This window comes from Oncorhynchus mykiss, chromosome 15 (genome assembly GCF_057628025.1).
Source record: "Oncorhynchus mykiss isolate SJ-2025 chromosome 15, ASM5762802v1, whole genome shotgun sequence".
NCBI lineage: Eukaryota > Metazoa > Chordata > Actinopteri > Salmoniformes > Salmonidae > Oncorhynchus > Oncorhynchus mykiss.
Genome location: NC_143036.1, coordinates 3,325,332 through 3,338,263, shown reverse-complemented (window position 1 = coordinate 3,338,263; position 12,932 = coordinate 3,325,332). Strand labels below are relative to the sequence as shown.

Sequence of the window (12,932 nt, the reverse complement as noted above, 5' to 3'; positions counted from 1 at the left end):
AGGGGATACATTTATTCAGGACGCCCCCCACTCCATCATACCAAATGATAGAGGATACATTTATTCAGGGTGCCCCCCACTCCATCATACCAAATGATAGGGGATACATTTAGTCAGGACGCCCCCCACTCCATCATACCAAATGATAGAGGATACATTTAGTCAGGGTGCCCCCCACTCCATCATACCAAATGATAGGGGATACATTTAGTCAGGACGCCCCCCACTCCATCATACCAAATGATAGAGGATACATTTAGTTAGGGCTCCCCCCACTCCATCATACCAAATGATAGGGGATACATTTAGTTAGGGTGCCCCCCACTCCATCATACCATATGATAGGGGATACATTTAGTCAGGGCGCCCCCCACTCCATCATACCAAATGATAGAGGATACATTTAGTCAGGGTGCCCCCCACTCCATCATACCAAATGATAGGGGATACATTTAGTCAGGACGCCCCCCACTCCATCATACCAAATGATAGAGGATACATTTATTCAGGGTGCCCCCCACTCCATCATACCAAATGATAGGGGATACATTTAGTCAGGACGCCCCCCACTCCATCATACCAAATGATAGGGGATACATTTAGTCAGGGCGCCCCCCACTCCATCATACCAAATGATAGCAGATACATTTAGTCAGGGTGCCCCCCACTCCATCATACCAAATGATAGAGGATACATTTAATCAGGGCTCCCCCCACTCCATCATACCAAATGATAGAGGATACATTTAGTTAGGGCTCCCCCCACTCCATCATACCAAATGATAGAGGATACATTTAATCAGGGCTCCCCCCACTCCATCATACCAAATGATAGAGGATACATTTAGTTAGGGCTCCCCCCACTCCATCATACCAAATGATAGAGGATACATTTAATCAGGGCTCCCCCCACTCCATCATACCAAATGATAGGGGATACATTTAGTCAGGGCTCCCCCCACTCCATCATACCAAATGATAGGGGATACATTTAGTCAGGGCTCCCCCCACTCCATCATACCAAATGATAGAGGATACATTTAGTCAGGACGCCCCCCACTCCATCATACCAAATGATAGAGGATACATTTAGTCAGGACGCCCCCCACTCCATCATACCAAATGATAGAGGATACATTTAGTCAGGACGCCCCCCACTCCATCATACCAAATGATAGAGGATACATTTAGTTAGGGCGCCCCCCACTCCATCATACCAAATGATAGAGGATACATTTAGTCAGGGCGCCCCCCACTCCATCATACCAAATGATAGGGGATACATTTAGTTAGGGTGCCCCCCACTCCATCATACCAAATGATAGAGGATACATTTAGTCAGGACGCCCCCCACTCCATCATACCAAATGATAGGGGATACATTTAGTTAGGGCTCCACCCACTCCATCATACCAAATGATAGAGGATACATTTAGTTAGGGCGCCCCCCACTCCATCATACCAAATGATAGAGGATACATTTAGTCAGGACGCCCCCCACTCCATCATACCAAATGATAGAGGATACATTTAGTCAGGACGCCCCCCACTCCATCATACCAAATGATAGAGGATACATTTAGTTAGGGCTCCCCCCACTCCATCATACCAAATGATAGAGGATACATTTAGTCAGGACGCCCCTCACTCCATCATACCAAATGATAGGGGATACATTTAGTCAGGACGCCCCCCACTCCATCATACCAAATGATAGAGGATACATTTAGTCAGGACGCCCCCCACTCCATCATACCAAATGATAGAGGATACATTTAGTCAGGGCGCCCCCCACTCCATCATACCAAATGATAGAGGATACATTTAGTCAGGACGCCCCCCACTCCATCATACCAAATGATAGGGGATACATTTAGTTAGGGCGCCCCCCACTCCATCATACCAAATGATAGAGGATACATTTAGTCAGGACGCCCCCCACTCCATCATACCAAATGATAGGGGATACATTTAGTCAGGACGCCCCCCACTCCATCATACCAAATGATAGCAGATACATTTAGTTAGGGCGCCCCCCACTCCATCATACCAAATGATAGGGGATACATTTAGTTAGGGCGCCCCCCACTCCATCATACCAAATGATAGGGGATACATTTAGTCAGGACGCCCCCCACTCCATCATACCAAATGATAGGGGATACATTTAGTCAGGGCGCCCCCCACTCCATCATACCAAATGATAGCAGATACATTTAGTCAGGACGCCCCCCACTCCATCATACCAAATGATAGGGGATACATTTAGTCAGGACGCCCCCCACTCCATCATACCAAATGATAGGGGATACATTCAGTCAGGGCTCCCCCCACTCCATCATACCAAATGATAGCAGATACATTTAGTCAGGACGCCCCCCACTCCATCATACCAAATGATAGAGGATACATTTATTCAGGGTGCCCCCCACTCCATCATACCAAATGATAGAGGATACATTCAGTCAGGGCTCCCCCCACTCCATCATACCAAATGATAGCAGATACATTTAGTCAGGACGCCCCCCACTCCATCATACCAAATGATAGAGGATACATTTAGTCAGGGCGCCCCCCACTCCATCATACCAAATGATAGAGGATACATTTAGTCAGGGCGCCCCCCACTCCATCATACCAAATGATAGGGGATACATTTAGTCAGGGCTCCCCCCACTCCATCATACCAAATGATAGCAGATACATTTAGTCAGGGCGCCCCCCACTCCATCATACCAAATGATAGAGGATACATTTAGTCAGGGCGCCCCCCACTCCATCATACCAAATGATAGGGGATACATTTAGTCAGGGCGCCCCCCACTCCATCATACCAAATGATAGGGGATACATTTAGTCAGGACGCCCCCCACTCCATCATACCAAATGATAGGGGATACATTTAGTCAGGGCTCCCCCCACTCCATCATACCAAATGATAGGGGATACATTTAGTCAGGGCTCCCCCCACTCCATCATACCAAATGATAGGGGATACATTTAGTCAGGACGCCCCCCACTCCATCATACCAAATGATAGAGGATATATTTAGTCAGGACTCCCCCCACTCCATCATACCAAATGATAGGGGATACATTTAGTCAGGGCTCCCCCCACTCCATCATACCAAATGATAGAGGATACATTTAGTCAGGACTCCCCCCACTCCATCATACCAAATGATAGGGGATACATTTAGTCAGGACGCCCCCCACTCCATCATACCAAATGATAGAGGATACATTTAGTCAGGGCTCCCCCCACTCCATCATACCAAATGATAGAGGATACATTTAGTCAGGACTCCCCCCACTCCATCATACCAAATGATAGGGGATACATTTAGTCAGGACGCCCCCCACTCCATCATACCAAATGATAGAGGATACATTTAGTCAGGGCTCCCCCCACTCCATCATACCAAATGATAGAGGATACATTTAGTCAGGACTCCCCCCACTCCATCATACCAAATGATAGAGGATACATTTAGTCAGGACTCCCCCCACTCCATCATACCAAATGATAGGGGATACATTTAGTCAGGACTCCCCCCACTCCATCATACCAAATGATAGGGGATACATTTAGTCAGGGCTCCCCCCACTCCATCATACCAAATGATAGAGGATACATTTAGTCAGGACTCCCCCCACTCCATCATACCAAATGATAGGGGATACATTTAGTCAGGGCTCCCCCCACTCCATCATACCAAATGATAGGGGATACATTTAGTCAGGGCTCCCCCCACTCCATCATACCAAATGATAGAGGATACATTTAGTCAGGACTCCCCCCACTCCATCATACCAAATGATAGGGGATACATTTAGTCAGGACGCCCCCCACTCCATCATACCAAATGATAGAGGATACATTTAGTCAGGGCTCCCCCCACTCCATCATACCAAATGATAGAGGATACATTTAGTCAGGGCTCCCCCCACTCCATCATACCAAATGATAGAGGATACATTTAGTCAACAACAAACAAAAAAATAGTAAAGATAATCAACTAAAATAATCACGAGTTGGATCAGAGCTCGCAAGACGCAAAGGCGTCATTGGGAACTGACATGAACTGAACCTGGTTACTGAATAGTTTAACAATTACATCCTCCTCCTTTCCTTTTCCTCCCTTCCTCCATCTGTCATCCACCCACTCCAGCCCTTCCTCATGGTTTATCCTCCAGGAGGACAGGGGGGGGGGGGGGGGGGGGTCAGTACAGCATCAACACGCACACACACACCAGACGCCAGTTCATTCTGTTCACTTGGTCCTCTATAGCTGTTCAGCACCCAACATCCTGACAGCGAGAGTAGAGAACAGAGATAGTAGAGAACGGAGATAGTAGAGAACAGAGAGAGTAGAGAACAGAGATAGTAGAGAACAGAGATAGTAGAGAACAGAGAGAGTAGAGAACAGAGATAGTAGAGAACAGAGATAGTAGAGAACAGAGAGAGTAGAGAACAGAGAGAGTAGAGAACAGAGAGAGTAGAGAACAGAGAGAGTAGAGAGTAGCCTAGAAAACAGAGATAGTAGAAAGTAGAGAACAGAGAGAGTAGAGAACAGACAGAGTAGAGAGTAGAGAGTTGCCTAGAGTACAGAGAGAGTAGAGAACAGAGAGAGTAGAGAACAGAGATAGTATAGAACAGAGAGAGTAGAGAACAGAGAGAGTAGAGAACAGAGAGAGTAGAGAACAGAGATAGTAGAGAACAGAGAGAGTAGAGAACAGAGAGAGTATAAAGTAGCCTAGAGAACAGAGAGAGTAGAGAGTAGCCTAGTGAACAGAGAGAGCAGCCTAGAGAACAGAGAGAGTAGAGAACAGAGAGAGTAGAGAGCAGCCTAGAGAACAGAGAGAGTAGAGAACAGAGAGAGTAGAGAGCAGCCTAGAGAACAGAGAGAGTAGTGTAGCCCAAATAACAGAGAGAGTAGAGAACAGAGAGAGTAGAGAACAGAGAGAGTAGAGAGTAGCCTAGAGTACAGCGAGAGTAGAGAACAGAGAGAGTAGAGAACAGAGAGAGTAGAGAACAGATATAGTAGAGAACAGAGAGAGTAGAGAACAGAGAGAGTAGAGAACAGAGAGAGTAGAGAGTAGCCTAGAAAACAGAGATAGTAGAAAGTAGAGAACAGAGAGAGTAGATAACAGACAGAGTAGAGAGTAGAGAGTTGCCTAGAGTACAGAGAGAGTAGAGAACAGAGAGAGTAGAGAACATATATAGTATAGAACAGAGATAGTAGAGAACAGAGAGAGTAGAGAACAGAGAGCGTAGAGAACAGAGATAGTAGAGAACAGAGATAGTAGAGAACAGAGAGAGTAGAGAACAGAGAGAGTAGAGAGTAGCCTAGAAAACAGAGATAGTAGAAAGTAGAGAACAGAGAGAGTAGAGAACAGACAGAATAGAGAGTAGAGAGTAGCCTAGCGTACAGAGAGAGTAGAGAACAGAGAGAGTAGAGAACAGACAGAGTAGAGAGTAGAGAGTAGCCTAGAGAACAGAGAGAGTAGTGTAGCCTAGATAACAGAGAGAGTAGAGAACAGAGAGAGTAGAGAGTAGCCTAGAGTACAGAGAGAGTAGAGAACAGAGAGAGTAGAGAGTAGCCTAGAAAACAGAGATAGTAGAAAGTAGAGAACAGACAGAGTAGAGAGTAGAGAGTAGCCGAGTACAGAGAGAGTAGAGAACAGAGAGATTAGAGAACAGAGAGAGTAGAGAACAGAGATAGTAGAGAACAGAGATAGTAGAGAACAGAGATAGTAGAGAACAGAGAGAGTAGAGAACAGAGATAGTAGAGAACGGAGATAGTAGAGAACAGAGAGAGTAGAGAACAGAGATAGTAGAGAACAGAGAGAGTAGAAAACAGAGAGAGTAGAGAACAGAGATAGTAGAGAACAGAGTACACAGAAGACAGATGGACTTTTAAAATGAAAAGCATATCTACAACTAAAAAGGCTTCTTCTTTGTTGATGAAATGTAAAATATAAAAATGAGACCAATCAGCTTTTGTCATCGTTCACAGACAAAAGCTAGTAAAGGCTCATAGAGTTTTTAATTCCATCGTAAAGCTACCTTTAGCATCATAAAGCTATCTTTAGCATCATAAAGCTATCTTTAGCATCATAAAGCCATCATTAGCATCGTGAAGCCATCATTAGTATTGTGAAGCCATCATTAGTATTGTGAAGCCTTCATTAGTATTGTGAAGCCATCATTAGTATCGTGAAGCCATCATTAGTATCGTGAAGCCATCATTAGCATTGTGATGCCTTCATTAGTATTGTGAAGCCTTCATTAGTATTGTGAAGCCTTCATTAGTATTGTGAAGCCTTCATTAGTATTGTGAAGCCTTCATTAGTATTGTAAAGCCATCATTAGTATTGTGAAGCCATCATTAGTATTGTAAAGCCATCATTAGTATTGTGAAGCCTTCATTAGTATCGTGAAGCCTTCATTAGTATCATAAAGCTATCTTTAGCATCATAAAGCTATCTTTAGCATCATAAAGCTATCTTTAGCATCGTAAAGCTATCTTTAGCATCATAAAGCTATCTTTAGCATCATAAAGCTATCTTTAGCATCATAAAGCTATCTTTAGCATCATAAAGCCATCTTTAAACGTAGACAGCAGCAGCAGAGTGAGTTGGAGATGTGAGCCAACACGGTAAATGAGTGGAAAGACTTTAAGTGTCTGTGTTTCCAGTAGTGTACCTTCTAGAAGAACAGAGAACACGTAGATGTCCGTCCTGTCCAACACAGTGTTTACACACAGACATATAATGTTCCATTGAAATATGTGGCAAACTGAAGATGAAAGTGGCAGTGATAGGCCTACATTATATTTCTGAACCCAAAGCCTTAGACTAATTGCTACTACCAAAAGACAATGTCCAACGTAATAACATATCTTCACTGAAGGAATATTCCTTCCATCAAGCTCTGAAGAATGTGGTGATGCTGGCTCGGCTGAGAGATGTGTTGTTTCGTCAAGCTCTGAAGACTGTGGTGATGCTGGCTCAGCTGTAGTGATTATTGGAGGGTCTAATTACCCCCTACCCCCTCAATGATTATTACCCTCTTGATATCCCCATTTCAACTTTCAGTATGCAGAGAGAGAGAGAGAGAGAGAGAGAGAGAGAGAGAGAGAGAGAGAGAGAGAGAGAGAGAGAGAGAGAGCGAGAGAGAGAGAGACAGAGAGACAGAGAGACAGAGAGAGAGAGAGACAGAGAGACAGAGACAGAGAGAGAGAGAGGGGGTGGGGGGGGGGGGGGGGTTTCTGGGGGCTGTAGTTTCCCTAGACCTCAGCTCTCATGGTTGTTTTATTTAGTGATAATTCCACATGCAGCCGATCACAACACCACTGTATTGTTAAGTAGTAACACCAGTCTACATCCAAACACACAGCAGTCATGCAGAGTCTCACAACACATATGGCTGCAGTTAGGCCTCCTGGTTGAGGGGCTTTAACAAGCAGCAGTGTTTTACTGAACTTATTACGGAGGAGACCTAATGGAGTGACACTGGCATGTTTACTGAGGAAGGTGTTTTCAGACACGTCCCTAGGGTTCTAACCCTCCCTATTGTGGGGGAGGTGGGTTAGGGTTAGGATTAGAGTTAGGGTTAGGGTTAGGGTTGGGGTTAGGGAACCAAGCTGCTGTAGTAGTGAGGGGGAGGTGGGAACCCAGCTGCTGTAGAAGTGAGGGGGAGGTGGGAACCCAGCTGCTGTAGTAGTGAGGGGGAGGTGGGAACCCAGCTGCTGTAGTAATGAGGGGGAGGTGGGAACCCAGCTGCTGTACTAGTGAGGGGGAGGTGGGAACCCAGCTGCTGTACTAGTGAGGGGGAGGTGGGAACCCAGCTGCTGTACTAGTGAGGGGGAGGTGGGAACCCAGCTGCTGTACTAGTGAGGGGGAGGTGGGAACCCAGCTGCTGTAGTAGTGAGGGGAGGTGGGAACCCAGCTGCTGTAGTAGTGAGGGGAGGTTGGAACCCAGCTGCTGTAGTAGTGAGGGGGAGGTGGGAACCCAGCTGCTGTAGTAGTGAGGGGGAGGTGGGAACCCAGCTGCTGTAGTAATGAGGGGGAGGTGGGAACCCAGCTGCTGTAGTAATGAGGGGGAGGTGGGAACCCAGCTGCTGTAGTAGTGAGGGGAGGTTGGAACCCAGCTGCTGTAGTAGTGAGGGGGAGGTGGGAACCCAGCTGCTGTAGTAGTGAGGGGGAGGTGGGAACCCAGCTGCTGTAGTAGTGAGGGGAGGTGGGAACCCAGCTGCTGTACTAGTGAGGGGGAGGTGGGAACCCAGCTGCTGTAGTAGTGAGGGGGAGGTGGGAACCCAGCTGCTGTAGTAGTGAGGGGAGGTGGGAACCCAGCTGCTGTACTAGTGAGGGGGAGGTGGGAACCCAGCTGCTGTAGTAGTGAGGGGGAGGTGGGAACCCAGCTGCTGTAGTAGTGAGGGGGAGGTGGGAACCCAGCTGCTGTACTAGTGAGGGGGAGGTGGGAACCCAGCTGCTATAGTAGTGAGGGGGAGGTGGGAACCCAGCTGCTGTAGTAATGAGGGGGAGGTGGGAACCCAGCTGCTGTAGTAATGAGGGGGAGGTGGGAACCCAGCTGCTGTAGTAGTGAGGGGGAGGTGGGAACCCAGCTGCTGTACTAGTGAGGGGGAGGTGGGAACCCAGCTGCTGTAGTAGTGAGGGGAGGTGGGAAGCCAGCTGCTGTAGTAGTGAGGGGGAGGTGGGAACCCAGCTGCTGTACTAGTGAGGGGGAGGTGGGAACCCAGCTGCTATAGTAGTGAGGGGGAGGTGGGAACCCAGCTGCTGTAGTAATGAGGGGGAGGTGGGAACCCAGCTGCTGTAGTAATGAGGGGGAGGTGGGAACCCAGCTGCTGTAGATTGAGGGGGAGGTGGGAACCCAGCTGCTGTAGTAGTGAGGGGGAGGTGGGAACCCTATTTGGGTCCGCAACCAAATCTCACTAAAGGTCCCCAAAAGGCTAGCATGGCCTGCTATGATGTTATAGGATCAAATTATTAGGTGGGTAGCAAATCAGGGGTGGTGTGGGGGTCAGGGTTGGGGTAACCTCATGCCCAGACTTAATTGCTACCAGGCTGGTGGACGAGATTAGGGTTGGTGCAGCCGGAGTGAGGGTTGAACCAGTGATCACTGTGGAAGGGGCATAAATGCACTGTTACCTGTGCCATAAGGGTCAAGGCCCCTAGGCAGAAGGTTGTTGTTCGGTCACATACAGAGTCCGTTGAATTAGGACTATTCTACTAATTTCAACAGGGTGGCCTTCTCATTCAGTAGCACAGCATTATAGCACCAAAACAGTGAGTCTACAGATTAACCCAATAATCACAAACTCGTGAGAAAACACACTGAAACTAATACAGGCAAGTGAAAAGTTTGTTTTAAAAACGGCAACAGGAGACTTCTACAGAAGACTTATTGGCCTGGTAAAGTGTAACTTTGTCTTATAAGGGTACAATCAGTGCTTGACTTGTCCTGAAATAGGTGCGATAGTCATTTTGCTACTGTTTATACAGTATTTAGGTGAAGGAACTCCTCAACACTGTTTACCTAATATTCTATAAGAAAAACAAGGAGTTCGAGCAGTAGAACATTTGAGGCGCTTGAACTCAGCTCCAGCTCAGCTCCAGCGAGCTCCAGCGAGCTCCAGCTCAGCTCCAGCGAGCTCCAGCGAGCTCCTGCCCAAGTCAAGCACTGGGTACAATTATTATTTTGATTTGGATCCTATAACCTTTCCAGTATAGGGAGATAAAAAGACGGGCGCACTATGCATTAAACGTTGTGCGTCAGCCACACAGAACCGTCAATAAAGGCTGAAATGTGAGAAACCGCAGAAGTTTATTTGCTCCTTAAGAGAAAGTCCTTTAACGTTATAGTGTAAATGTTGACATCACCATGTTCCACTTCGCAAACACAGCAGACATCTAATTTTCACACTCGCACTGGCAGGTAGAACCTGTGCTTCCTCACGTTAAGGGCCTGTGGCCAAATAGCCAACAGCTCCAAAGATAACCTGTGCTTCCTCACGTTAAGGGCCTGTGGCCGAATAGCCAACAGCTCCAAAGATAACCTGTGCTTCCTCACGTTAAGGGCCTGTGGCCGAATAGCCAACAGCTCCAAAGATAACCTGTGCTTCCTCACGTTAAGGGCCTGTGGCCGAATAGCCAACAGCTCCAAAGATAACCTGTGCTTCCTCACGTTAAGGGCCTGTGGCCGAATAGCCAACAGCTCCAAAGATAACCTGTGCGTCCTCACGTTAAGGGCCTGTGGCCGAATAGCCAACAGCTCCAAAGATAACCTAGATCCCGAGCCTTCACATGGGCCTATGAATGTGTTGTTTCATTAAATCCTAAATCTAATTACATAAAAAACGGATTAAAATATCTGCAGCTAACTTTATAATATAATAAGGTAATATTTGATGTGTGAAGTAGGTAATGTGATCTGTCATCTTTTTATATTCTATTATTTATGTAGATGTTTTTTTTGTGTAGGGGTGTTTTTGTAATAGGCCTGACTTGAATATCGTGTTGTATATTTTTGTCCCCTAAAAAATAAGCATAAATATATATATATATTTATATTTATATTTATATATATATATATATAAGAATATTTCCAATAAATCACACATTAGTAGACAGCACGCAATATAATAAACACTTTTATTGGGCTATAAAGTATTAATACATGTATCAAAACCAGACTAAAAGGCATCAGTGTTATTTACAAACGTGTTGGCTAAAAGACAAGAATAGTTTTATAATAGCCTAAGCCACTTACCTGTTGGAATTGGCTGCTGATTGCTGTCAGATGAGTGGGCATTGGAAATGAAGTGTTTCCAGGAAAAACACAATATGAAAAAGAGATTGAAATAGTCCATGTCTGCGGTGTGTTGATGGCCCAGGGCAGCAGTCCCTTGTTTCAGAGCGGGGTTAGGGGACTGACTGGACCGGGGCTTCTCCTCAGCTCGTCTGCGCTGAGCTGCTGGTCAGGACCCTCTCCTCTCGCGATAATAAAATAATGAAAGAAACAAGCCGTCAACCAAACTTCAGCCTGCGTTTCTCTAAAACAGAGAGAGTGAGTGAGACGCAACAGTTGGTCAGTCGGCCGAGGTCTGCTGGTATAAATACAGTCATTCAGGCAGAGAAAAGAACGGTAAAGGCGTGGTTCCTTAATTGTAACTGTAGCATTTGCTACTTTTCCAGTAGTGTTGCATGGTGGCTGAACAGAGAGAGAGGGGGGAGAGAGAGAGATGGGGGAGCGAGAGAGAGAGAGAGGAGAGAGTGTTTCTACACCGGTCGGGTGGTGAAACTTGGAGTGAATTTCCCAAGAAGGCCTACCTCAACTCCTCCACAGATTTGAGCGTAGAATCTCGTTTTTAAATTAACCTCTGACTCCTTCCAGTCGCTAAGGTGAAATGCACAAGTTTTTTTATATTTTTTTATAAAACGTTAATCAAATAATACAAGCACCGACTGTTTCCTCGTTTCCTTGACAACTCAGCGCGAATGTGCATGTGCGTATTGAATCTCAACATGGAAACAGTGGTTGTATTAACGTATTAAAACGCAAAAAAAATGAGCAAACAAAGAAAGGCACGCAACAACAGGGGACAAACATAGCTACACGGTAAGGTCTTAAGAAAGCATGTTTTTGTAGAATTGACACAGAGAGTCGGGGCTTCATAATAAATAAAAACGAGTCTATGCACAACTCTGTGGAGGAGTTGAGGTACTTGGCTTGGTGCGAACGTGTGATTGAACAATTGCAGCAGTGTTGGTCAAACCCCCTACCGTCCTAAAGTAAATACCCCCCCCCCCCCCCCCCCCTTCCCAATGTGACTAAAATACACGAAGCCTGCGTGGTCAACAGGGCTTTCTTTCTCTGTCCTTAGTTCTGATAAATGCCTCTTGTTCCAACTCAAAATGACTCGAGAAATGCAAATATGACTTAAACTACAAGACAAGTAACTTTTCAGAAATATGCACATGAGTTCAACGGAAATGAAATCAAACTGGTGGATCCACACACAGGATCTGGCAAGAGACGAGCAGCCTAAACAATGACAACTTTTAGAAAAGGATAGATGTTGAAATAATACAACTACTGCCTTTTTCAGACTGTGGAGCCAGGATGGAGCCAGGATGGAGCCAGGATGGAGCCAGGGTGGAGCCAGGATGGAGCCAGGATGGAGCCAGGGTGGAGCCAGGGTGGAGCCAGGATGGAGCCAGGATGGAGCCAGGGTGGAGCCAGGATGGAGCCAGGATGGAGCCAGGGTGGAGCCAGGGTGGAGCCAGGATGGAGCCAGGATGGAGCCAGGGTGGAGCCAGGATGGAGCCAGGATGGAGCCAGGGTGGAGCCAGGGTGGAGCCAGGATGGAGCCAGGATGGAGCCAGGGTGGAGCCAGGATGTAAATGACTAGTTACACTCTGGGACAGGCTTCCACTAGTTAATGACTAGTAACACTCTGGGACAGATTTCCAATAGTTAATGACTAGTAACACTCTGGGACAGGTTTCCACTAGTTAATGACTAGTAACACTCTGGGACAGGCTTCCACTAGTTAATGACTAGTAACACTCGGGGACAGATTTCCAATAGTTAATGACTAGTAACACTCTGGGACAGGTTTCCACTAGTTAATGACTAGTAACACTCTGGGACAGGTTTCCACTAGTTAATGACTAGTAACACTCTGGGACAGGCTTCCACTAGTTAATGACTAGTAACACTTTGGGAGAGGCTTCCACTAGTTAATGACTAGTAACAGTCTGGGACAGGTTTCCACTAGTTAACGACTAGTAACACTCTGGGACAGGCTTCCACTTCCACTAGTAAATGACTAGTAACAGTCTGGGACAGGCTTCCACTAGTTAATGACTAGTAACACTCTGGGACAGGCTTCCACTTCCACTAG

General features: G+C 46.4%; 1 protein-coding gene across 2 annotated transcripts in view; it reads right to left on the bottom strand.

Annotated features, from left to right (window-relative positions):
* The window catches only part of LOC110490878 (procollagen-lysine,2-oxoglutarate 5-dioxygenase 2), a 131,566-nt gene extending 119,818 nt beyond the window's left edge, over positions 1-11,748 (bottom strand). For both annotated transcript variants that reach the window (XM_090199228.1, XM_090199229.1), the window contains exon 1: positions 10,796-11,748. In XM_090199228.1, coding sequence (XP_090055354.1) covers positions 10,796-10,895 — 100 coding nt within the window. In that variant the 5' untranslated portion in view covers positions 10,896-11,748. The remainder of the gene's footprint in view (positions 1-10,795) is intronic.
* Between the last annotated feature and the right edge of the window lie 1,184 nt (positions 11,749-12,932).